Raw genomic sequence first — 27,729 nt, forward strand, 5'->3', positions numbered from 1 at the left:
AAAATTGCATACAGTCAATCAGGTTACTCCAGCAGTATGTAATATGTTTAGTATGTGTGGTCTGGTCTTTTTCTTTCCAGCTACTCAGCATAATTCTTAGCAGGATTTTATGCTTTAAAGAGTAACTAAACTATCAGCATCCTCTGGGACATCTGTTCCTATTGACTTTTTTTGGAAAATTCCTAACTATATTCTGAAATTATGAAAAGACATACTGTGTCTTTGTGGAAATTCAATAATATCTCTGTATCATTTCCTAATAGGAGTATCTGAAAATGTTCCTCTTAGACAAAATGTACTGCCAGTGTCAGAGAACATTTTCTTCAACCCAGAGCTTTTTATTTGTTGTATTTTTTTTTGTCACACATCACCATCTCAAGTTATTTTTATGAATAAAAATTGAGTGGTTTTGAGTGGACAAAGTTTTTATTCTGAAAAGGCCTCTGGATTTGCCAGAGGGGAAACAAAAGTCCTAATGGAGCTGCAACAGCTTTAACAAAGTACATTAAAAAAAAATAATCCTGATGGCTAAAGATTAATCATCTGGCGGTGAGGAGGGCATTGCTTAAGGAAGTAACACAGACATGCTTGTGAGTGCCAGCTTAAGGTGCTTGCATCTCCATATATTTCACGGTGCCTCTGCACCACGGCACCTGGCCCCAGCCTTGTGCTGGCACAGGTGTCCTGTCGCGTTGTGGCTCCGGGAGCTAACCTTGCTTTTAGGTGCAAAGTAATGGGCTGAGTTATTTTCCTGACAAAGGAGACCCCTGCTCCAGTGTAAAGTGTGGGAACACGGAGGGCAGTGCTGGCAGCACGAGGGCGTATGCGCTACGGCATGGGGGTAGGATGTAGAAGGGCTGCAGGTTGGAGTGGCTGCTGAGGACTTTCACCTGAAGTCATGGGCTTACTTTCTACTTTTCTTCATCAGCTTTCGGCCAGTGCTTTCTCTCTGATTTCAGTGGAGTCATACCCATTCTCCACAAGTAGAACTCCACAGAAAAGCAAGTACGTTGCTTGGGAAGTCCCTGGGCCCACAGCTACCTGCAGTTTCCCCCATAACTAAAACAAGAACTTCAGTTCCAAATGATCTACTTGCCTGTTACAACCCCAGGTTATCATTTGTATAATTATTTATAATCAGACCTAACTTTAAAACTAGGAAAAAAAAAAAAAAAAAAAAAGCCCTATAAAAACAGAACACAGAGTCCATATTTCAATCATTAAAAAACAAAAGGAATCAAGGCTTTCCTTGATTTTGGATAGTCCGTAAATGTCTTGAGATAGTACCTGAAAGAAAACAAGCAAGAGAGTGAAACTGCATACATGTAAGAAAAGTGGACAGTTTCAGTACAGCTCAGCTGAGGAATCTTATAACACCTCCAAACTACTTTGTTTTGCAATCTCTCTGTGTTACTCTGCAAAAAAATATTCCCCAAATATTTGTATCTGGTTATTTAATTAAGTGCAAGCTGATAATAATGCTAAGGTTGTAGCAGACCTAAAGTAGAAACCTTAGGAATTCAGAGCACAGGAGCCTGCCTACTCCAAAATATTGCAGAGAGTGCAAGGAACCTTCAGGAAAGGTTCACGTTACCAGGCCCGGTGACAAGATGCCCTAATGCAGGGGAAGCAGTGATGCAACTCGTGCTACATTAACTGACTGTCAGGCCCATTTGACTCCACAGGTTTTCCAGCACGCTGCTGTACTTTCACCTAGCCACAGACAGGCCAATACGCTTCTTCTACATCGCATTACATTTGGATTTTATCTTGAATTCTGGCCCTGCTCCTTTGCCCCTCCCTGCCATTTTGCCACACACTGCCGGAAGCAGTATGGGTTGCGGTACCTGTGATGGTGATAAGCACGTGGCCCAATGCAGCAAAGAGTAAAAAAGGCAAAGGCGAAGGCTGGTAGGGACCAGGTTGCGATGGCAAAACCAAACCACTCCACAATTTCTCCGAAGTAGTTGGCTCCAGAAACATAGGTGAACAGCCCCCCTGCATCAAAAGACAAAATATGTGATTTTTACCCTCCTGGGAAGTTCCTTCCCATGAAGTCAGCAACAGATACCCTACCTTCCTTATTCAGAACCCATAACAGAAACCTAAAATGACTTCCCTGAAGCCAGTGGAGCCATGTCAAAGTACAAGGAGAGTCTTGTACAAGTATAAGAATCAGAGGTAATTCTAAAACAGAGGTTTCCAGCATTTCACAATCATTTATTTCCATCTGGAGAAGGGCTTAAGAAAGCCCATCATTAGAATTATCCAAATTATAATTATTAACATTTATTGAATTCTTTTCTGGCCCTAAAAATATTTTGCAACTCCACTACCTTTGGGGAATGCAAAATCTGGATCTCAGTCTTGCTAATCAAAATATTTACAAGGGTCATGTCAGTATTGGAGGCAAGGAATGGGGCAGGCGGGAGAGATACCAGCATCCACAGCAAGCCAGCAGGAGTCAGCTCCAAAAGCAGGACCTCCTGGATCGCTGTCCATGTGTCTCTACAGAGTCAGGCATTTCCTGGTTCATAGCTCTGACTTTTTTTCCCTGAAGTTTACGTTTTGAATCTTCCTTTTGCAGTGTAAGAAGTCCACTGCTTCTTCTTCCTGGACCAGAAGATTTCCTTCTTTGCAGCTGCCTTTTACAAGGCTAAAAACTCTTATCATGTCCCACTTCAATCTTCTTTAAATTATCCAGCCTATTTCCTACAACCTCTCCTCACAGGCTGTGTTTGCAGACACTCTTGTTGCTTCCTGCCGACTGTCTGCAGCCAGCTCATGCTCGTTCCTGCTGCTCAGGGAGCATCTGCAGCAAGTACCTGAGCAATACTGGCATTTATGCTGTTATTGTTTGTTTGTTTGTTTGTTTGTTTGTTTTTATTTATTTTGCAAAATGTCATCTGTCTTCCTGCACTACTTCCCCTAATGACAAAAACATACCTTGAGGAATCTTGTAAGTAACTTCCCCAGGTTTCCTCAGCTGGCGCAGCAGGAGATCACTGTGAATGTTGATTCCCATCCCCAGCAGAAATAAGAGAAGGCCTAAGGAAGAGAAATGAAAAATGGGTTAGAAAGGCAGCTTCTGGTCTGTCCCATTATCCCTACCCAAGGAATTCAAGCACATTTGTGAGGTTTATCTTTGGAGCACACAGACGTGAGCCCTAACATGATGTGGGTGGATTCTTTTTCAAGTCAAAAATGTGCTGCTACTGAGAAAGCTACTGAACCAGGGAAGTATGAATGATGGCTGACAAAATAACCGCGTATCTCTGTGTCAGCCGTGGGATCCCCTACACTGGATAATTTCAGTGTGGAGAGCAGTTATGCACAGAAAAATGACCACCCTGAGCAGACTGTTCTGTCAGTCTGACCAGAGCACTTTCAGGTGCTGTGAGAAAAAGCTGAACTTCCCAGGTGGCCACAGTCACTGAGCAGCACAGTCAGTGAACATCGAGGGGAAGGGCAGATGGTGTGTGTGTCGGAGATGTGTGCACGTTCCAAAACCAGAGGGCAGGTCAAGGCTCCATTTTCAAGAAGGACATGGAGAAGATAGCTTTCAAGAAGCTATTACAAGAAGACAGGCTAAAAAGTCAAGAAGCATCCCTGCACACGGGTTTGTGGTTAGGGAGCAGGGCTTGGTGCTACCACGTGCTACCAGCTGGAGCAGCAGATGTGAGGATAGCCTGCTGCCAATTTTCAGCTGCTATACAGTTGACCTTATCAGGTCCCACAGGTACAGGCATTAATGATCTGGAAGATCAGTCATTCAGCTCAGGCTCCCCCTGGCTGAGCAGCACCTATGTATTGACAGTCCCCAGGGACATCAGGTGGCCAAGGACTGGGATGGGCTGGGGTGGCTGGGAGAAGGAGGAGGCCAGGGATTGAAAGGATCAGAGAGAAGCTGGAGAGAAACTGCGATAACTAATAGGATCCTGACAGCAACTGAACAGAAAGTTAAGGGCAAAGGACCTGAGGAAGAGGCTTATTTTGGGTAGCTGAGGGACAGGTGGCTGAGGCAGCCAGAATTTTCTGGCTGAGGTAGCCAGGAAGGTTAGCTTTAGACAAAAACAGGGTCCTCTGCCTGCCAGTCTAAGAGACCCCTGCTGTTGTACTTTCTCCCGACTTGTCAGCTGCTGCTTGCTCTTTTTCTTCCTGAGGCATCTCTTTTAGCAGAGAAAAGTGAAGAAGAAGAGCGGATAGCCTGCTAGCAGGCTCCATACCACATCCACGCTGATGGCAGCCTGCCACAGCTGTGCACGTTACTGCAGAGCTGTAGGCAAGTTTCATTATTCTCACTTTACAGCTGGGGAAAGAGGATCCCAGGGAACACAAATTTATCCAGCATGTCACCGGAACAGGGAAGGGAACATACATCCCAGGGCAGCTCAGTCCACCGGCAGCGAGGCCGCATGGACAGAGCTGTGGGCATGTACACGGAGCAGTCGCTCCCTCGCTGAGGGCTGCTGACAGCTTCTGGGCGGCGTGATTCATTGATCAGCCTCCATTTAGCTGAAAAACTAGAGGCATCTGATTGAGGAACTCTGCAGGTGACATGCCCTACATTTCATGCCACATTAGACACTGAGAAAACCATGTCTGACAGGAATGAAATGGAGGTGGTGGGTGCTAAGAAGCATAGCAAAAAGTACTGGTAAAACCTCAACGCTTCCAGGAGCAGCAGAAAGTTGGGAAGAATCTGCAGAGGAAGAATACATTGGTTTTTATTTGAGATTTTAAGTGCTGCTAATAATGTTTTCTCTTTTTTTTTTTTTTCCCCTCATTAAATATATTTTAAATTTATTATGCAAATTAGGCAGTGCGGCATTTACTTTGATATGTATGGGAGCTGTTGCTAAACAACATCCCCGATTTTTAACATGTGATGCTGTGACACAAGGCTGAACTTTCATCCAGTGCCTAAAACAATGTATGGAAAGTACCTTGGTTACTTTGTACTTGTCATACCCAAAACATTTCCTCTGACTCCGTGCTGATTTTCATTTCAAAGCGTGCATTTAAAAATCATCTTCTTTGCAGCACCAAATGTGTAATGCCACCTAGCTGCTCTTGCTCAGTTATTCTCTCAGGGTTTTTACAGGGTGAAATGTAGCTAGATTCTTAAGTTAGGGAACAGAAAGGAACCTTATTAACATACAAAGAGACTGTGCATGATCTCTAATCTTCCCATGTGCCCTACAGGAGAAAAAAGAGCCCTTTGTCTCTAAAGCCTCATTTATGCTGGGGCTTTGCCCTCTGTCAGTCAGAATGGCTGCATCAAGTGCAAACCACCCCAGCAGGGACAGAAAGCCACAGTTTGCCCTTGCACGTTCTCGCCACTGCCTGGTGGACATTTCTGGCCAAGTGGGGCACATCCCTGCTCAGCTGAGGTCTGAGGCAGCAGGAGGCTCTTGGGTGGCATCAGGAAAACAAGGCTGGAGATTTCAGGCTGTGCTCTAAGACCCTCCATCTTCATCGTGCCTTCAGAGGTGGCTGCCTAGCAAAAAAATGTCATTGCACATTCAGTTTATCTGGGCCAGCAGGCAGGTTTTATGCTGATTTCCATCACAACTGATTTGACTCACATGTTCTGTGAAGATTAGGACGTAATTCAAAATGCTGACAAATTGCTTGGAGATTACATCTTGGGAATCCTGCAGCTGTAATTACCTGATGTAAATCTGATGTCAGTGCACCAATCGTTTGGATATTCAGCGCAGTAAATCAGGTAGTACCCCTGGAGGAAGCCATTATAGATACAGAATAACGTGCCAAAGAAAAGCAATTGCAGTGGGAAAGGTCTGCCTCTAGTGAAGAAGGGGTAAATAAATGTCCTAAGGTAGATAAGAAAACAAAGTCAGCACATTACACGATAACATTGTATTTGCAATTTCTCTGCTGTAGGAAGAAAAACCTTAACAAAACATAATATATATATATATATAAAAAAGTCAGTAAAGATTAAATATTGGGAAACAACTGTAACAAAATAAGACCAACAACAAATGGGAACAAGAAATACTGCCAATACCCAGATTTTTCTGGTCCCTTGGGACTGAGCACAGGGTGGGAAGCTCGAAATCTCATCCAGAGTCTCTGTGGCTTCAAGAATATCTCTCTGCCTTCATTCTCCCTTGCTGGTAACACGAGGAACTCAAACCACAAACAGCACTTTCATATTAAGACCTTGGCTGCCCTTTGCTGCTGTACTGCAGAGGGCTGAGCAAAGGAAGCTGTGGAAGCACATGGGCACACCGATATTCAGTCTCCCAAACGTGCCACAAGCACTCTAGAGGAGCTTCCTTGTGGAGAAGACATTCCTGATCCCACCACCAGGAATGATCCCTGAGGGATTTAGCTCATGGGGGGTGTGGAGTTGAAGGCAATGTCAAGACCCCTCTGGTTCTCCCATCCGCTGTGGTGTGTAACCTGAGGTGTAATTGCCTTTCCCAGCTCCTCCTGCTCCACTTTCGGATCTCCGCTCATCTCCGACACACCGCAGCTCTGTCCTGCTCTGCTCGGACACCTCGACCTAGAGGCAGAGTGGTGTTGTTGCCTGCACAGGAGGGCCACTTTGCCCCGGTCTCTGCCTCTCCTCCATGCTTTCACACTCTTCTCTAAAATAAGAAGAGCTAAAAACTTCAGTTTAATATGCTAAACACCAAGATTTTCATGCAGTTCCAGCAACCAAAGCTTCCTTAGACAAAGGCTGTGCTAACACTAGCATAAACATTTGTAAATAATTTTTTTTTTAAATCCAAAAATAATTGCAAATGAGCAAATAATTTGTGATTGTGTGGCTTTAGTCATCACACGTTCTCCACTTGAGGAGGGCATACCCCTCTTGACACTGTAGGCAATCCATATCATTTTTGGGAGAGTGGAGATGTTATATTCAGGACTGTTAAGTATTTTCTTACCTGTCCAATTAAGTTCTGTACATGATAAAATCTACACTATTCGTGTCTTTCTTTTGGCCTCTCAGGCTTTGGATGGTGCTTATCATCGCAGTATGTAAGCTCTAGTGGTAGGCAATCCACAGCCCGGGTTGCCAACATCAACTTCAGCAAGCTGAGGCATAAAATGTCATAACACTATAAATCTAGCTTGAATCTTATTAAGCATGTCTAAAAGTGAGTAAGCTGAGTACAAGCAACAACATGTTAATGTATTCACTGCTTTCCAGAGCAAGATAAGCCAAATTGCTGGCAATTAAGACAGCTATGATGCACAAGTACTAAATCTTTCTAAATACAGTGAAAGCTAAGAGGTACAGAAAATATTTTTCAGGCAGTGGTATCATGAGCCACACTTAATAAAGCATGGAAAGGAATGCTCTTTGGAGTACTGTTACCAGCTATTGCTTTTGTCCTTCAGGAGTGAGGTGCTGGAGTAGGCAAGGCCAGCTTTAGCAATCAGACCTGCCTGTGGAAATCATTCTGGCAAACTGGACCCGAGCAGCTATGAGAAGTGGGACACTCACAGGTGGAGACTTGGAGAAAGCAAATTGTACAGAAACATGAGTTTAGGAGGGGAGTTTACACAGCAGATTGGAGTGAGGCCCCTTGTCCAAAACAGGTATGTTTGAGAATCTCCTAATTTCTTTAGCTGATACAGACAGAAGTTCCCACCCTCGCTTCTGTTCCTCATCTCAGCTCCTGGTGAAGCTGCTGCTTGCCATGGCACTGCCTGAATGTGCCATGGCAGTACGAAGGCAACAGGAGCTCGCAAGATAGTTCATCCAGTAGTAACGGAAGGGCAAAAATCAGATGTGGAGCTACCTACCAGGGGTGCCGTGGATGCAGGAGGACAGAAGGAAGCTCCGTGCACAGTGTAAGCACAACCTCAGGAGAGCCAGGAGGTGCCAGCTTTTTGTTGTTGTTGTTGAGGGGATAAAATCCTGGCATCAATAAAATCCTGACTCACAGTGAATTCTGAAAATCCAGCTCAGGATTTCATCCAATAACCTGTGTTGTGGAGCAACTTCTCTGAGCAAATCTGCTTCAGTTAATCCAGAGGCCAGACTCAGTTTCCTGTATCTGAACAATGCCAGAAGCCTTTGTTTTAACACAGGGCTTGTCAGCTTGTGCCACACAGCTACCTGAGAGTGCACAAACTATTCCTGATGGGTTTTGAAAAGACAGCTGAGACAAAGTGAGGATATTTAATAGGATTAAGTAGTACATGGAAGAGTCTGCACCTCTGCTGAAATTACTTTGCAGTGAGCAAATCCAAAGAGGATCAGAAGCCACCATTTTAGACTAACAGATCAAAAAAATGGCCTTTTGGATTTAGACCAATGACAAATTTGACCTTTATCTTTCAGTGCAATATTGATGACTAATCCTTTAGTCCTTTATTATCTTTACTGGCCAAAGGCACTGCATCTGACTAAACCATTGCCAACAGCTTCCTTTTAAATGAATGAATAATAAATTATTCATCTCCTTTTCCATCATTTATTTTCCAGAAGAACAGGTTTCAAAGAGAAAATGACTTGACATTGCATCCAGTTTCATCTCACAGGTATTAGTCCAGCTCCCTCGAAAACTGGAGGTTCCCACTCAAACTGGGGGAAACCAGAGGTTTCTTCTTCTTTCCTTGGAAGGTGGAAATCTTTTCACCAATGTTACCATAGTCCAGTAAGAGAGGGTTCTCAGACCTCCTTCAGCATCTTGTTAACTGGAGGCGTTTATCCTGCTGCTGTCTTTTCTTCTCCAGGGCCCAGGTGCAGTAGTTCAGGCAGCAGCAGCTCATGCTTTTCAGTCTAGAAACCAGAGGTGTTTCCAGTGTGCATGAGCTATTTTACACCTGGGGCAACTGTGTTAAGCCCCAAGATACACTGTTCAGCCTGGAGAAGAGAAGACAGAGGTAATCTGACCAATGTTTATACATTTGTAAAGTGCAGGAGGCAAATGGACAGGGCCAGGCTCTTTTCAGGGGTGTGACAAGAGGCAGTGGCCAAAAGCAGGAACACAAGAAGTCCCACACAAACATGTGGAAGAACTTCTTTACGCTGAGGGTGATGGAGCTCTGGAACAGGCTGCCCAGAGAGGTTGTGGAGTCTCTTTCTCTGGGGATATTCAGTACCTGTCTGGACGCTTTCCTGCTCAACCTACTGTAGGGAACCTGCTTTTAGCAGGGGGGTGGACACAATTTTCTCCAGAGATCCCTTCCAACCCCTGTGATTCTGTAACCTCAACGCTATTTTAGTTGCATGGCCAACTAACAACACAGGAGTTTTTGCTATAGGTTGTCACTTGACCATGTTGGTGGGGAGCTGCTGATGCCCTTGGCATACCTGAGCACTTGGGTGAAGGCTGAAGACATCCACGAAGATGGATGTCTTCTACCTGGGCTATCTGTGATGCCCTGCACGAAGCCTCTAATTATTCTGGAGACTCCTGGATGTCAAAGGACACATTGCAAAAACATCTGCTGCTGAAGGGTCTGTGCTAAAAATATGCACATACTTTCTCTTTTTGATACCAATCCCATAAATTATTTGTGGATTGCTCTCTGAGTCAATTTTTAACTTTTACTATTTTTGAGTTGTATCATACTGATTCTCACTGAATACTTGCAGAAGACTGTTGAGCCTATTCTGCATGTACAGTCAACACCAGGGCACAATCTGGTAGCTCATTTTCATGTGCCAACTCAATTTTTTTCAGTTATCCCAAATGGGATTTAAACAAATGTGACAGTTAAAATGTCAGTTTCAAGCAGTAGGCAATCTTGCTATCAGTTCAAAAGGACAAATACTTTCAAAAGTGAAACAGAAGTGTTTTAACCCTCCCTTATTGTGCTGGCATCACAAACAACAGTAGAGCTTCCTCACTTCTCTATTCCTCTCCCCATACATCCCACCCTAAGCTGCTTTGCACCTCCTCCTCATTCCCATGGACTGTAATAGCCCCAAAAGGTCAATAAGACAGGAACATTTGAGCAACGAAAGCACGCAGGTTCTTAGGAGCCAGTTGTATGGCACAGGGTGGACCACGTCCCTTTAGTTAAGGAGGTGTGTGCAGTCAGACATGCTCTGGCGTAGCCTCAAGAATCATTTCTGGCCGTGACCCAGGCGACACGCACACCAACAATGCTGGCATGCAGGAACGCCTGTTGGGCTGCTGAACCTCTGGCAATACCTGCCGTAGGTCCAGGACAGACGCCAGATCTCCTGACTGCAGTACTGCAGTTGCACATCATCTCCTGGTGTTTGGAAGGCTGTAAAATCAGGAGCTGAGGTCTAGCTGCAGCTGCCTGTGGAGGCTGTGTGTGGCCCTGGGTGACCACCAGCTGCAGGGCACCCCTTCTTCCTCGCCCCTTCCTGCATTGCTGCAAGTGTTTGGGACCATCATAGAGCTGTAATCACTTGCTGGCCCAAGGCCCAGTCCTGTAGACTCATCTTAAATAATTGTCCAGTGATTGTGATGGGAGCAAGAACTCCCTTTTTACTTCAGTCATGCAGATTAACAGATAGCTATGACTAACACAAAGCTGGAATTCACTCTCCTTTCAAAACCACATGCAATTCCACGTTCTTCCAAAAATCTTTGAACAAAGTTTTGGTTACTATAACTTAAGGAACAAGAAAGATATACACAATACTGACAAGCTTACAGTCCAGCTGCAAAAAAACAATAGTAAACCTGTCACCTCGGGTTTGTTGCTGAGTATTCTGTCTAAAAAAAAATTTGCTAAATCTATAATTATTGGGTTATTTGTGGTCCACTTAGAAAATACATCCAACCTGGAGCCTGTTCATAGGGACACTTTTTCTTTGCACTCTCTTAGGAGCAGGTTCAGGACTATATGAAGGCTCCTGGAAGAAGCACTCACCTTTCCTGGGGAAAAAACACGGGCACACATCTGACTAAGGGATGGAAAAAGGACTGAGGAAACCCTGAGACAGAGATGGCACCATGAGATGGCACCAGAGATGGCACCAGAACTTTCAGGAGTTCTTGAGAGAAAGGGCAATGGAGCACGGAAAGTCTGGGCAACACTGGCTGAGGGAAGGACGGCAGAAACAGAAAAGGATTCAGGGTGGCAAAATAAGAAGAGGCCTGGAAGAGATTCCTATACTGGACCATTGGGTCTGCTGAATTTGGACTGAAGATTAAAATGAGAAGATATATTGGAGATAAAAAATATCAGAACTAATAGAAAATGATCTATTTGGTGGAGCTGAATATCTGTGTGCAGAAGTTCTCATGATACCGAAAGGAAGCAAGATCAAAGGCAAACAATATTCATAATAACATTGTACACACACACACAAAAAAAAAAGTAGAGAGCTCAGTAGGACTGGAAGAAGAAGGGGGATAACCACAGGTTACAGACACAGGCAGGTCCTTTAATAAAGAGGAGAAAAAGTCTAAGGCTTTGGAATGCATATGCATTTTTCTATGGATAAATGTGGATAAATCATATTCCAATACAGAGAGACAGAGGATAGCATCTCCCCTGGGTGACCGACCACCAATTAATGCACTTTCTTCTGAAAGACTTTTACCAAGACAGGGCACAAAGTGGTACAGATCTCTGCTCTAAGCCAGTGTGGTAACTTGAGGGTTTTAATAGTGTCTCACGTCTCGTCTGAGAAAATCACACACAAACTGAGCGAGTTAAAAACAACAGAGTTAACTCCCTAGAATAGAAAAGCAATTGCGTAACATTGGCATTTATGAGCAGAGCTCCCGAGTGATACTCACTATCCCAGGAAGGCTGACACCATGGATGGCAGCACTTGCAGAAGCCAGCGCCGTCAAAGATTGACAGTCAAAGGGAATCAACAACTGTGCTTGACTTCTTGCCTACAGTTTAATACAGACTTCAGGTTGAATTCTTGGTGCTGGATCAGAAAAGCTCAGCTGCTTTCAACTGCATTTGAATAAAGTGGGATTTTAGGAAAAGATCTACAATAATTTGCAGAGGCATGTATATCCAATGTGAATGGCTAAGAATAAAATGCTGCTTCTACACTACTATCAATCATTGCTTAAAAAAAATGATGCAGTGAGGTTTTTTCCTCAGATAAATCTGAGGAATGTGAGCTATGTAATGTTCAATTTCAACACTGTAAATGCGTAAAGTCAGTCATTCTGACAATTTAGTACTAGTTGGGAGCACGTGGTTAATTGTGGTTAGAAAAGTAAGAAGGACATCTACAGTGTAGGGATGAAATTGAGTCCTCTTCACATCAGTGCATGCGGGAATGATTAGATGTGCTTCACTTAATAAAATACATGTGGTTGGAGGAAAAAAAGAAAAAAAAAAGGAAAGAACAGGACCTAATAATGGGTATTTGTTTTTAATTAGTAAGGAAGAACTGTGTAGGCTTGACTCCAAGGAACACATTCCTGCTTTTCTAAATTCATTGCAACAGCAGACAGGTTTCAAAAGCATTTTGCAAGTCTGTGTATGAATTACTTCCTTGCTCCTCTTGTTATTCTGCCATTATTTCAGAAGTTGTCGCTGGAAAAATCTGGTATCTCCCAGCGATTACCAGCACCCAGTCAGAACCAACAAAGGGTAATTCTTCCCTTTCACTGTTTAGAAAAGGCATTGAATCATGAAAAGCATTGAATCGTTGTGATCTTTTCTACTGGCTTTAGCAGGTAACAAGTGCCACACTTCAATTATTATGCATTTTCTAAAGGGAAACCAAGAACAAAATTCTTGGGCTTGGTGCATTAGCAAGCTGTGCCAGCCAGACGCAGTCCATTAGCAAGCTACAATCAGTATACATTTATATTGATATATTTGTTCCTCACAGGTTTCCATTTTGGAGTAGAAATTCCACATTGGTTTTAAATACCCCTAATTGCGAAATATTATTTTATTTATATTTGCTCTTAGCTAAGCAAATTTTTATGATGTCTTCCTTTTTGCAGAAAGGAGATCTGAAAGAAAGATGGACTAAAAATTGGGGAAAATGGATTGAATGTCCATAACCAAAAGTGACTGGAGCAAGATCCTAGAACCAGCTGTCTCTATCTATCTCGTCTGCCAAACTGGATAAATTCACTGGAAAGACTGGGATTTTTTTTTTCAAAATATTTTGCTCTTTAATAGCCAAAGAAGGTAAAGTGAAGCTAATAAAGCAAAGGAATGATTTCCTGTGTACAGATCCATGCTGGAATCAAGACCATCCCACGCAGACCCACAGTTTGCCCACAAAGACCACACAGCAAAGTACTGGAGTCCACGACGTACAGCATGATGGACCTTTTGTCTAAAAAGCCAAACTAGTATTTGCAACAGCCTCTGCCTCCAGGAGTGCTATACACCTACAATAGCAGGAGGCAGGATTTATTTCTATATTTAATTTAGGTAATCCTATTTTCTTAAAATAGGTTTATTTAGTGAAGGAATTAACATAAATTGCATGTATTATGGGAAAGGGAGGGTAGCAGCAGCAGTTGTTCCATGTCTTGATCTTAGCAAGACTTTTTATACTGTCTTACATGTCAGTCTTAGAAGCGTCTTGGAGTTTCCTGATATAGAAGATGTTATTTTAAGTGGCAGTGAAATTGATTGTTAAATTGTATCAAGGGATCATTAACAGTCGTTCACTATCAATGTAAAAAGGGTATTTTGAGAGAGGTTCTGTAAAAGACTTTTCTGGTATTATTCAGTTGTTTTTGTGAGTGATATGCCTCTGGGAAAAGGTGAATATTCTTAATATGTTTATGGCTAGCACAACTCTGGTAGATGCTGAGCACACCAAGAGTGAGGAATAGAGTTAACAACAATCCTGAAATATTGGTTTCCTATTTTTAAAACAGTAGGTTTGATTCAGTAAAGACAATGATAAAATAAAACACTTGGGTAAGTCCAACCAGATGTAAGACAAACTGGAAAACTGTCTGGATAGCAGAGGGAATGCTGGTAGGGCACAAACAGCGTGAGCTCAGAATGTCAGCCTGTGATAAAGAAGGCAATAAAATATTTAATGTGGAAACAGGAGTGCTGATGGAGACACTCAGAGCGATCTTTCCCCTTTGCATGGTGTTAGTAGGAACTTAGAGCATACTAAGTACAGCTGAACTCTACTTTATAACATGCAGGGACAAAGCAGAAGCAGTCCAGAGAAAAACAGCTGTGGTTTAGGAAATGTGAGCTATGTGGAAAGACTGAAGCACTCGGGGTTGTTTCACCTGACAGAAAACCTGTGGATGACATTGTAACAACTTACAACTTCATTAAAAGTTGCTGCAAAAAATAAAGAAGTATTAGCTGGAGGGTTGGAAGAACGTCTATCACTGGTGGTTTTTAAGGACAAGTCAGACAAATGCCCATCAGGAATGATGCTTAGACTGATCGTCTTTCCTTATTCTCTGTAATTTACCCTGCAATTGCAATTCTGGGCTGTTGCAGGCTAGGTCATTACAGGACACTGGAGCTCGTGGAGGCCTCTCCTGTGCTAATTTTGTCCATACAGGTCAAAGCACTGAGAAGAAAATTCAAGGACTATATGGCCGGGAGCTGTACAAGAATGGGAACTTGGAGCTATCTTGGTGAGAGAGAGCTGGGGAGGAGTGATGAGATCTGGAATTAACTCAACAACAGCAACAGCAACAACAAAAACTAGCATGAGCAAAACCTCTTACTCAGGCTGCAGACTGAACCCAATGCCAGGTCAGCTATCTCAGTTGAAACCCTAACTAAACTTGGTCCAGATTTAAAATTGTATGAGTGGTAGAAGACAGGACTAGGGTCAACATGAAAAGATGAACTGCGGTGAAGACAGACGTGCAGATACCAACCACAGTACTTCATGCTTGCCTCTACTAATTGCTGGTATCTAAAGGACAGCAGTACATAATGATTAAGGGAGTGTTTGTTGTTTTATCTAAGCAATAGTGTGTCAAAGGCTCAGCCAGCTAAAGCATATATTTCAGCAAGGTATCTCACTCTTTTCTTCTCCAGAAATAACCACTTGATATTTATGAAGACAGATCACTTTGTTCCTATTGCTAAACTATGGGTGCCTGCCAAAGGCACGAAACGTGCCAGAGTAACTTAACCAGACACTGTGCTATGCACTTCAAAAAACTCCCTGCTCCACTGGAGCGGAGAGCTGAAAGAGTTCACAGAGGCTCAGAGTGTGAGAAGAACAAAAGGACACATCTACATGAAAAATGGTACAAAACCCAAGGATGCACAAATCTGTGCTCTTACAACTGCACTTATCAGAGAAAGTGTACTTATTTCCCACAAGTGGCCCACATGGGGCTGAGAAATGACCAAGGAAAACCAGACAGTTGGTAAATTAACCCCCTCCAAAGTTACATCTTGGTCAGACTGTATCCCACTGACATACACTAGCCTTTGTATCTGTTCAGAAAGCCCCTGGAGAGTTGCAAGAGACATTGCTAGTAGTATTTAAAACATTATTAACTGGCTTTTTCCAGTCCAGTAAGGACCTTTTTGTCCTCTTTTAAGCCTAAACTCCAGCTCTTTCTCCATTTTGCTCTTCCAGCCTTCCTGACTTTGTCTTTTCTTTGTCCTTCCTTCTTCAGATTCTTGCCTCCCTTATGGCTTCTCACGATTTTTTTTTCCTCTAGTCAAGATTTGTCTCTCTTGCTACCTTAGAACTGCACTCTGCCTCTCTGTCTTGTAGTTCTTTCACCTTTGTCCCTCTCCCTTTGCAATTATGACTGGATATCTTTAGCAACAGGATTGCTTCTCTTGGGCTCCCAAACAGGTCCTTGACCCCTCTACAACAGATTTTCCAGATCCTGTAGCTGGAAATGACTCAGCCATGACACAGTATTAGTACAGTTTACACTGACTTGTCCATGAAAATGTGTTGTGCTTCCTAAACTACTTAATTCTCAATTCCATTTGGCTTTGCATTGCCTCCATAGGGTCAGTTCTTGATAAACTCTTGCATAATTTGGACACATAACAGCATTGGTCTACACGGTTGCTATGGCAGAGAGCAGCAGAGACTGGCTGTTACTCCCAGTAGCAATGCTTGGTACTTGTGGAGGTGAGGATCAGGTTAGGACCTCCTGGGTTTGCTCTCCCCCTGTCCTAAGTGCCCATGCAATTGTTTTTTGTGAAGGAGGAACAGGCCAGGAAACTGGTGGAGGAGGCTTTCCTGTGCCAGTCTCTGGCTGGGGAGCACGTCCGCACTTGGGGACCTGTGAGCATGTGTTCAGAGGCAGTGTGCTCACTGCTCCCACACAAGGCAAGCAGGCTCCCAGCTGCCTCGCTGATCAGCCCGAGCAGCTGTGTCTGTGACAGGGGCTCACAGAGCAGGAGGGACGCTTGGGGACTACAGGAGACTGAGAAATAGACCTAAGGTCATGAGTGCATCTGGTGACAGCCAGCAGCTACCTGAGAGTCTCACCCCAAGTCTGGAGACTTGACACATCTGTGTTGTTTATTCAGCTACATGAAGCAGTTTGAGATTGTCAGCTATGAGTTGCTCAAAAAAAAAAAAAAAAAAAAAAAAAAAAAAAAAAAAAAGACCTGAAGACCTGTGAGAAAACTGAGGTCATAAATTAAAATAGTTTAAGGCCCTACCTCGGCTGAGAGTGCTTCTGCCTTTCACCATGCAGCAGGCTAACGGTAGAAGGATTTCTGACTGTTTCACCACCGCCCACAGGGTTCAGAAGTGCAGCACTGGGTCATCTTCTTCCTTGTTTCTTAATATGCGATGACATGCTCTGAGAAACTGAAAGACTGAGCAATAAACTTCTGCAGCAGTTTGGGTTTGTCTCGTGTTGGGAAAGTCTTCTTCATAAACGTAATGACCAGAAACACTACATACATTTTTTTCCAAGTTTGGAGCCTAATTCTTTCATACGAAAATTTCAGGCCTTTTAACAGACTTGTTCCCTGCACACATTCAAAAACACATTTAACTGAACAATTACAACATTTCAAATTATTTTTCATCTCTGACAGCTTTGCACAGTCAGCTTAGTTAAAACAAATGTCTTGCATTAGTCTGATTAAAAACATGGTGCGTCATTAAATTCCATGTGCCAGACCAAGCTCTGTCCTCAGCTGTGTCTGTATTTCAAACTAATTCAAAAGCAATAAGGATGAGCTTGATTTTTGAAGGAAGACAGAAATTCAAAGGCCAAGATATATCATTATGCTGACAAAGCAGAAAAACTGCTTATTGCAACACTTAAACTCTTGGAGCCCATGCTGCATTTGAAGGGCTGTTGATTGGTATAATCATTTTAACCAGTAGACTACAGCAACCGAATATGGAAACCACAAACAAAAAACATGGAACTCCAACTTGCATGGCTAAAAATTAGAGGAAGTCAGGTCCATGCTGAAATGTCCTGGAGACTCACATTTGCATAGACGTGTCCTAGGTCTTGAGGAGCACTGAGTACGTTCGATTTGATTAGTTTTCAATACTTCCCACACCTCCGCTCCTGTAATTGGCAGCATCCTGCCATTATAAGTCAGAATCTCAGACATAGCCTTCTATCAGCAGTTTAATCTGATCAATGTCTACAGCCGATACCTAAAAAGTTGTTCTACTTCTAAAAAAGTAAAAAATGTTGAAGTTGGAAGTTATAATTTCTAAATCCTTAGGTTCACATTTTGAAAAACATTGATTGAATGTCTTTCATTTGGAAAGGTAGTAATCCAAATTACTCCCGAACCTGTATGACCTCATGGCATCCATGGCAGTACAGACACAGAGAGGAACAGAACCTGAAATGTCCAGTTGAGGTCCCAAGTTTATGTTCACACTAAAATGGTCAGAAGATTTATTTATTTTTTATTATTATTTTATTTTTTGTAATGAAAAGAGCTGTCATGGGCTGACACTGAGTCACAGCCAGCTCTGCTCCCTTCCAAACTAAATACTACATCGAAAGATTTCCTATCTCATAAAATTGCTAAGTGAAACACTCAATTCATAGAAAATGTCAGTATTAGTGTCCTTTGTTCCCCAGATTTACCCCAATACTGTCCTCTTGCAATTTTTCCGTTCCATTTCTTCTCAGTCCTTTCTGTTTCTAACATTTCTCTTACTAGCCCTTTCCTGTTCTGCTCTTTCACCTGACCTTTCTATCTCTTGCCATCTAACCCTGACCAGAAGCCTCACAGTATTTTTTATTTCTCTGCATTCAAGACAAATTGTATTTTCCTATCCCTCGCTGACAGGACTCCAGACAGGGGACCCCTTCACCCCTACCAGCCTGAAATGCATGAGAAGTGCTGCTCTGCCCCTGCAGTGCTGGCCTGGACAATACTTGGCTGGATTGCAGGCTCGCACACTTTGGTCCTGCTTATAGCCTCAGATGAACCAGAACTGCTCAGCAAAAGTAGACTCTAAAGATGTTAGTTGACAAACTTTATGAAGTTTTTATGAACAAATACAAATGCATTTCCCAGAAACAACTCCGCCAAGTTTAAATTGCTTTTGCTGGGAACAGCCAGAGACACATCTCTTGACTTTAGTAACCTTAGCCCAGGCCAACTTTGAAAACACAAATGCTTTGATGATTTTTTATTTTTTTTTTAAGTTATAAAGAGAAGCAAACACACACAAAGAACTCAATAGCATAATGTAAACACAACTTTTGTTTCTCCCCTTCATTGTTCTCAGGAGCAGCAAAAGTTTTATAGTTGCGCATGCGTTTTCGTGCCCCAGGTGTGTGACAGGAGTCCCTGACAGGTCTGCTTAGGACAACACTCTCCAGAAGTATTCTGCATCACTTAGTAGAGCACTTAAAATCACAGAATCATCCAGGCTGGGGAAGACCTTCAGGATCATCAAGCCCAGACCTCACCCAACACTACCAAGTTCTGTCACCAAGCCATGTCCCTAAGCACCACATCCACTCCTCTCTTAAACACCTCCAGGGATGGCCACTCCACCACCTCCCTGAGCAGCTTGTTCTGATGCTTGGCCACCTTTTTGGTGAAGACATTCTTCCTGATACCCAACCTAAACTTCCCCTGGCACAACTTGAGACCCTTTCCTTGTGTCTCATCACTTGAGATAAAAGGGACCGACCCCCTCCTCACTGCAAGCTCCTTTCAGGCAGCTGTAGAGTGCAACAAGTCCACCCATCAACCTCCTCCTCTCCAGACTGAACAGCCCTGGTTCCCTCTGCTGCCCCTCACAAGCCTGGTTTGCCAGTCCCTTCACCAGCAGGGTCACCCTGCTCTGCCCACACTCCAGAACCTCAGTGTTCCTCCAGTAGTGAGGGGCCCAACACTGGACACAGCACTCAAGGTGCTGAGTACAGAGGGACAGTCACTGCCCTAGTCCTGCCGGTCACACCGCTTCAATGTGCATCTCTACCAGGAGAACACCCTTATGCAATTAGACTGCATTGAGTAGCCCAGCTAGCTTATTCAGATGGTGGCATGAAGGCCTAGTTTAAAGGGATTTGGCTTTATAGCAAGGCAATCCAAGTCGTCTTCACCAGCATGTCAAAGTGACACGAGTCCTCACTCGGCCCTGGGATCTGCTTCAGCGTAGTCCTGCCAGGGAAGTGATCTGCTCCTTAATGTCACAGATAGGCAAACCCACTTCCTCTGGTAGACAACACATCTCTTTCCAGACAACCTTTATACAGGAACATTTTCCAAAGACTTTTCTGAGTAGCAGCCTCCTAGCATGAAAAGTGTTGGATTAGGTTGGTGAAATTTAGCACAGTTGTAAGCAAAATGGTATATATGGCAAATGTCAACTGTGGGTGACTACTGATCAATTCACCTGCCACATTTAAATCAACATCTAGAAGAGAACAGCACTTCAAGGTGTGTAACATAAGAATGGTTATTTGATTAATAGTTTAAGTATAATTCTACTTGACCAAAATGACTTTAATTTTGAAGGAGATAGGATGAATATCACCACCGGCAGTCCTATAGATGCAGTGTTTGGAATGTGTACATATTTATAATCAGAATAGTACAAGGCTGTTTCACAGGTTTTTATTCTTACCTGAGATCCCCAGAACTAGGAAATGACCTAAGTGTATAAGCTTTTCAATACACAAAGGGGCTTGTGAAAATTTCTGCTGCGTGTATGGAATGAACCTTAGCTCTTCTCCCATGCTTTTTATTTTATACTTAAAAGAGCAGCCCTAATAAAGGGATACTGCAGACTTCCCACGATCAAAACAAGTAATTTCTTTGTTTGGTAGAAGGAATATTATTTTAAAGTAAAAACATTTACTAAGACTCTTGCATATAGTGTAGCCTTTTTTCTCTTAGTTTACTCCTTTACAATTCTGCTTTTCAAATATCAACAGCAGGAATCTGGTAATGCAGATACAAATCTTTACGTTCTCTTCAGTCTAACTGAAGCTCAATGGAGTTCAATGCTCAGCATGTATCTTTCCACAAGGCTTTAAACTCCCAGGGTACAGAGCATTGTAACTTCCTCACTGAGGTTTGGAAGCCCACCTGGGTGAGATCAGAAGGACCTACTTGTGCCTTGGTGACTGCCTCATGGCTGGGACTTCAGGTCTCTGCAATTTGAACAGCTCTCTCCAGAGCGGCTGGGACTGAGCACCCACTGAGCCTTTATTTATCAGTGACAGGCAAACAGGAGTGACCGACTGAGGTGCTTCAGAGGAAGCACAAATACTACTTTCGCTATGGCCCTGCTCCAGGTAGCAGAGATGGAACAAGGAGAAAAAACTTCTGTGATCTGCTCTGCATGTACCATACCTTCCTTTCCTTCCAGAGGACAGAATAGACACTTGGTATATGAAGCCAGTTGCTTGACTGCAAGACAACAGGTATAGTCTGGAGTGCTAAATTGTAATGATGGGCAGCACACACACACACACACACACACAAAAAAAAAAAAAAAAAAAAAAAAAACCCTTCTTGAACAACCAAATTTGGGAATTACTGCCTTAGGTGGCACAGCAGGAGGGGTGGACATGACAAGGAATGGAGACCAAGAGAGTGGCACACAGTAATGTCTATCTTGGAAGAAAACCTCAATTATAAAATTAAAAAAAAAAAAAAAAATCACAGATTAATTGGCATCACGTAGAAATATACTGATAGCAGGCACGCTGTCTTGAAAAGATGTGAAGAAAGATAAGTCTAAGTCACCTAAGTGATCTGGGGGTTTTGGTCTACAGCAAGCTGAAGACGAGGCAGCAGTGCAGCAGTGTGCCTTGGTGACCAGCAGGGCCAACCCTACCCTGGGGTGCATCAGGCACAGCACTGCTAGTTGGTTGAGAGAAGGGATTGTCCTGCTCCGCTCTGGTGTGGCCTCACTTCAAGTACTGTGTGCAGTTTGGGGCACCACAATAAAAGAAGAACATAAAACTATTAGAGGGTGCCCAAAGGAGGTCTACAAAGATGGTGAAGGGTCTGGAGGGGAAGACATATGAGGAGCAGCTTGAGGGCCGTTGGTTTGCTCAGCCACGAGCAGAGCAGGCTGAGGGGAGGCCTCATGGCGGCCTGCAGCTCCCTCACGAGGGAGCAGGCGCTGAGCTCTGCTCCCTGGGGACACCGACAGGACCCGAGGGAACGGCATGGAGCTGGGACAGGGGAGGGTCAGGCTGGGGGACAGGGAAAGGGTCTGCACCCAGAGGGTGGTCGGGCATTGGGATGGGCTCCCCGGGGCAGCAGTCACGGCACTGAGCTGCCAGAGTTCAAGAAGTGTTTGGACAACGCTCTCAGACACAGATTTTTGGGTGGTCCTGTGTGGAGCCTGTGTTGGACTAGATGATCCTTGTGGGTCCCTTCCATCTCACAATGTTCTGTGATTCTACAATACCTCTGCAGAAATTCTTCCAGTCCAAGGGATAAAAGGAGAAACGATGTGGGTACGCTTTATGCTGGGCAACAACTGCAGGTGTCTGTAACGTTAGGCCATTTTCCAATGGAAAAGGAACATATAGATGAGACTATTTGTACTAACAGTGAGGAAGGCAATCAGCTGGTATTCAATTATAAGGGAATAATTATGAGGGTATTTAATAATGCTAGAGGAGACTGCAACGAAGCAAATTCAATAGCAGCCCTGGATATGTGAACATTTTACACTTCTGGGACAAAGCATGCTGAGATGTTTTGGTTGACTACTTACACGCTAATTTGAGGAACCTCGGTAGAAACAGCAAGAAATCTGATATTTTCACTGATGAGATGAAACTGGATATAGCTGGCATTACTGAAACTCATTGGGATGAATTGCAAAAAGTTAAACTCACTGACTGAGCGGCAAAGAACGCATGAAAGAGGCAGAGAGAATGGCCAGCCTCCTCTAGGGATATCACTACCAGATCTAGAGTTAAGCCCAAACAGAAGAGGGAATGCAGATGTGTTACTGGGTGGCTTGTGAAGGCCAAAAGGTACGTGGTTAGGATCTACTGCAAAGGATCAAGGTGAAGCAAAATAGAGAATTGTACTTGTTACTTGTCAAATACCTGCATGTTATGTGCTGGGAGATGAATGGTAGAGGTTTCAAGAGGCCGCTATTGAAATATCTTTAGTTCTTGACAATTAATGATGATGACTTTCTAAGAAAAAAAGATAAAATAGGTATTTCTTTGGGGAAAAAATTATTTCTAGATTGAAGCTGGTGGCTATTATATGGTCTGATTATATCTACTATTAGCCAGGAGACTCCTACTTAGAAACATACAGTTTAAACTTAATCTAATCTCTGCTTATCTACTTGGTGTTTCAAAAAAAACATAATAAAACCCCATTATGAATGAGTACAAAATACCTCTAAAAATCATGAGCCAATTTTCTCACTGTTCATGAGTAGGCACACCTACAGGACAAAAAGAAAAGTGTGTCCAGGTGAGTGCTGCGCATGCCTGACCAACCAGGCAGTACGGGCAGGCTTAAGAAGACTGGATGAGCCCATTTTGCAGAGCTTGGGGAAAGGGAGCAGCTTTTTCTTTCTAACCCCAGTTTGGTTTTGGAGGGAGGAGTACTGGCCAAGAGATGCATAAAGAATTTGTGCAGGGTTCAAATGCTCCTGGTTTCCCATTCTTGAGCCATGAAAGTTGGCTTTCCCTGATTTTTTCAGAGTGATCTCTGTAGAAAACTAAGTACAGGCACACCAAATGGGTCACCTGTAACCAAAGGAGGCTGAGGATTCAGGTGTCTCTGAAAGACCTGCCTGCCTAATGCCTGTCAGACCGCTAGAGCACACTTCAGAATTAAAACAACAAATTTATTTATTTATTTTTTATACACTAACAGAGTAAAGGATTATGTTTGTAGCTCCGTAAGACAAGACTTTCTCCCTGACTGTTGAAGTTGGCATCTCCTCTGCTCCTCCACCACTCTGTCTTACTCTTTTCTTGCCTGGTCTGAGTTCTAAGAGAAATGCAGCCTTATGGTTTATATGGAATTTGATTGTGATAGCTCCCTCTCAACCTCTTATATTCTGTTTCCCCACTTTGGTTCTTGAATGGGATGCAAAACGGAAATGCAGTGAACAGGCTCCCCACCCACCCCAACACCACCTGAGGACTTCAGCTGGCATCCTCACTGCATTCCTGAACCAACGCAGCCCCTCTCGCAGGAAAGGCTGTATTACAAAATACATTTCAAACCACAGTCCTTTAAAGTGATTTATGACAAGAACTATTCCGGTACATACATCTCATGCCACTCATCATTTTCTGCTCACAGACAGCTTTTCCTAGAGACTGCAGATACAGATGGCAGATTTGCCATTCAGTGAGTGCTTCTCTCACTTTCTTCCTTTCTTCTCTGCCTTCCCAGCCCATCAGTTTTGGAGGCCCTGCTATCACAGACCCTTCCATATGAAAGTGAAGAAGCTGTGAGCTTACCTAAACCAGATGTGATAAGTTCAGATTTTTATGGTATGTTTTCTTTAGCACCGTAGGGGCTCTGGATTTGATTAAATTCACACCATGCTGCGGTAATACAGCGCACACGGAGAGACGGAGAGCTGGCCAGCCACAGATAGCAGACAAACGGGGGGGGGGGGGGGGAGAGGGAAACATTTGGGATTCCCCCGTTTGCTCCCCCCACTCCAAACCAGCAGGCGCAGAGTGCCTTTTAGCTCTTGCCGGCGGCCACAGGGAACGCACCATCTCGTGCTTGCCACGAAGAGAGAGGCTGCTGCCTAGCGGTGGCCGAGAAGGCTGGAGAGCGCCCTGCTTCCCCACGAGGAGGGAGGGCGAAGGAGGTCTCCTGGCATCCTCCTCCGGCTGCGGGGCTCGCTGTGGGGCCGCGGCCAGGCTCCTGGCACCCCGCCTCGCCCCCTCCCGGGGTGCGGGAGCACCTCCGCCGGGCGGGCAGGGCGCTCCGGCGAAGCCCGCCCCAGGAGCCCCCGGCATTAACCCCGGGACTTTCTAGGAAAGGGTTATGGGGTCCCTGCCACGCTCCACCCTATTCCTCAACGACCTGGCAGCAGATACAAAAGCGCCGCCGAAAAAGCCGGCAGATGGCACAAATTCTAGGCGAGTGGTGAGCATCGGTGCGGGTCGGGCAGCTGCACGGAGCACTGAGCCCATTCAGCAAATGACTTCCAAAGCAAAGAGTGTCTCTAACGGGACTGTAACCTTAGCAAGAACCAGCTCCGGGGTGCTCCAAGGAGCCTGGAAACACAGGGCTTCCCGGCGTCACTCTGGAGCAGAAGGCATCCTGTGGTCTGTAAGCATGGGAATAGCCTATGGGAACGGGAAGGTGCTGGTCTCTAGATACGGTCCTACAGCTCTGGTGCTACAGCCAGCTCTGAGGTCTTCGCTTTAAAATGGATGTAGGAAAGGAGAAGAGGAAAATAGTTTCCAGGGAGGGAAGAACTGCCTTGCATTGATGGCCTTCAGCCGTGCTTCAGTGCCGTGATAAATCTGGTTTAGGTATGATACCTCAGATCAAATCAAAAATGTTGCAGCTATGTGACACCACATGCAACAGCAGGACAAAATCATTATGCTCATTTAAACCTGTTCCTAAATTTACGAAAAGGTAACTTTATCCTGACAAACTTCATGCTGGATGAGGTACCATGTATCTGCACCGCTCTGTGTCAGATCAGGTAATGTCCATTCCCCTGTAGCTGGCAGAAAGCCAGCATAAAAACATAAATCTTTCATAAGCACCATATCATGTGCATTAGCCAGTTCATCAGAAATACGATCATGTGCTCCTGTACTATCTGGATCACACCAGTGCAGACAGAGGACCTGACAGCGAGTCCTCTGTAACAAGCAGGTTGAAGGATGATCTGATTACTGTATAAGTGATACCACGGTCAGAAAATACTAAAGGATACTACAGAGTGCTTTAAATTAGCACAGAGCAAGAAGCAACAAGCAACACTGGGAAGAAATCAAGAGTAGTCCTATTCAAGCACAACATTTTAAACACATTGAGTGATAGTGAAAGAATTCACAAGACTAAACTACCAAAGAAAAGAGCAGATTTTCCACAGAAAATGATGGATTCTCCATCTTCCGGGGTCTTCGGATCAAGACCTGAAGATACTCTGAACTAGGTGCTTCAGTCAAACACAACCTACTGGGGCAGGCAGCGCAGCTGGTCACAGCAAAGAGGAAGGCAGAACAGCTATTATAGTGGTCTTTAAAAGTCTGTTTCTCTAATAATCCACATTGTCCTTCTGGGCATACCTGTTTAAAACTTCTATTCCACATGCATGTTTGGTGTAAAGAGATCTGACAAAATTAGGAACAATAAAAGCTTTCCTGTAGAGACAAAGTTGTTGCTAAAATATGCAACAATATATGAAGAAACTTCTCTTTACAAAGAGGTTATTTGCATACAAACATAAAGTAATGCTTAAATGCAGATATCAGATGATTAGTAGCAAAAGTAGGAACAGATTAGTTAGTTAGATAATTTTATAACTAAAACCAGAACATCTTTATTCACTTCAAAATTTTAAAGTCAGAAAAACTGCAGTAGGCTACATCCACTAAGTAAATGTAATTTTATTAATGATCAATTCTATATTTAACTTATTATATTTGCAGTCAAGTTTAAACATTAAATTATTTAAAACTGTTAGTTCATTTCTAATGAAGATAATTAAAAAAAAAAATTAGATAAACTCTGGATATTATATCAAAGTGCTGAACCTCTTTTCAAATACCATAAACCAGTGAAACATTTGTAATCAGAAAAACTCCTCATTTTCTCTTTTTGTTGCTCTTCTACATAACAAGAGAGCACTAGCATGCAATGCAATATTTTGAATATTAATTGGTTTAAAATAATTCCCGAATGGCTTGCATGAGAAGAGGCTGCATGCTGTAAGAATAATACTGGAGTAACATGCAATGCTAGAAACAAAATAGGTGGTTATGTAGACTTGGCTAAACGATAGCTTTTATTTTTACAAGGGAAAAAGTACAATCTGGCCACAGATGAGAAGAATCTCCAAACTGTTAGAGGAAAAAGAAGTATGAAAACACAGGGCTTCTGCCTAAGTCTAGCAGAAATGTTGGGAAAGAAGGCACTGGCTCAGATACATGCACACCGGCAGGGTAACGTCTCGTTCAGTTGTCTAGTGGTGCTCATTGATTTCCTTTTCTGAAACGACCAGAAATCCATGAGAAGAGCAGAAGGCATTAAATTAAATTTAGTAGGACTACATGCAATTAATACATGTAGCTTTCTGGGAGCCTGGTGTGTGACAGGTAGCATCCTCCAGCTGATTTAGTACAGCAAAGACCACCTTAGTGATAATGAATACATCTGTAAAATAAGTGTTTTAGCCCTTAAAACCATTTCCCGTTTTATTTTCAACATCCTAGGGTCTGCATCCCTAAGCTGGCTGTTGAGAGAGACTGCTGCTGGATTTTCAACGTATTGATCGTGGCTGAGTCGCAAACAACCAGTTTTGCTCAGTTGTCACATGCAAGTTTTATATTTCTGGGAAAATAAAAAAAAAAATATATAAAAGAGAACTAGGAGTTGGGATAAAGGAAATAGGAAGGTTTCACTTCAGAAGTCACATCTCCCTTCACTAGGGAATGACATACTCTTTTCGCCTGCCCTCTCCGCTTGCGGAAAGTCGGTTTTACCACCAGCCGAAAAGCAGCAGCATGCAAACTCCTCACGAGACCCCGCGGGAAATGGCAGGGGGGCAGCGGCAGCAGCAGCAGCGGGCACACCACACCCGGCATACGAGGAGGCAGACGGACAAACTCCTGCGGTACCCTCCGGCAGCGTCCCCCCGGCCGGCCCGCTCCCCGGGGTACCTGTAGAAGTAGTGCCAGCAGAAGAGGCAGCAGAGGAGGCGGCAGCCCAGCGGCTCGAGGCGGGGCGGGCTGCGCAGCGCCAGCAGCAGCGCGGGCACCAGGAAGGAGGGCAGCTCCTGCACGAACCAGGCGCAGCGAGCCGGCAGCCGGCCCCGCGGCCGGCACAGCCGCTCCTCGTGCTTGCCGTAGCGGGACGGCACCCGCAGGTACAGCGACAGCTGCAGCAGCGCCAGGGCGCCCAGCAGCGAGCTGAGCGCCGGCACCAGCCCGGGCAGGCAGTGCATGCTCGGCGAGGGGGGCGCGGGGCACCGCCGCTCCACGCCCGGCGGCCGCCGCCAGCCCCGGCCCTTATTAGAGCGGCGGCCGCCGTCACCCCGCCCCGCCGCGCTGCCTCCCATCGCCCGGGCTCGTCAGAGGGCGCAGCCCCTCGCTCGCCCGCGCCCCTGCCCGCCCCGAGGGGAGCTGCGCCCCGCGGGGGGCTCCGCCGCCCCCTCCGCCCGGCCCGGCCCGGCCCCCTCGCCTCTCCCCTCAGCCCGCC

The 27,729-nt window shown here is 44.4% G+C and overlaps 1 protein-coding gene across 1 annotated transcript; it reads right to left on the bottom strand.

Annotated features, from left to right (window-relative positions):
• On the bottom strand, positions 1 to 27,509 carry SRD5A2 (steroid 5 alpha-reductase 2). The gene is made up of 5 exons (XM_084283688.1): positions 27,192 to 27,509; positions 5,674 to 5,837; positions 2,947 to 3,048; positions 1,848 to 1,998; positions 1 to 1,287 (listed from the first exon to the last, which is right to left on the bottom strand). The coding sequence occupies exons 1-5, from the start codon at positions 27,473 to 27,475 to the stop codon at positions 1,221 to 1,223; spliced, it is 768 nt and encodes a 255-aa protein (XP_084139814.1). The 5' UTR covers positions 27,476 to 27,509; the 3' UTR covers positions 1 to 1,220.
• Between the last annotated feature and the right edge of the window lie 220 nt (positions 27,510 to 27,729).

This window comes from Netta rufina (genome assembly GCF_964035555.1).
Source record: "Netta rufina genome assembly, chromosome: 3".
Taxonomy (NCBI): Eukaryota; Metazoa; Chordata; class Aves; order Anseriformes; family Anatidae; genus Netta; species Netta rufina.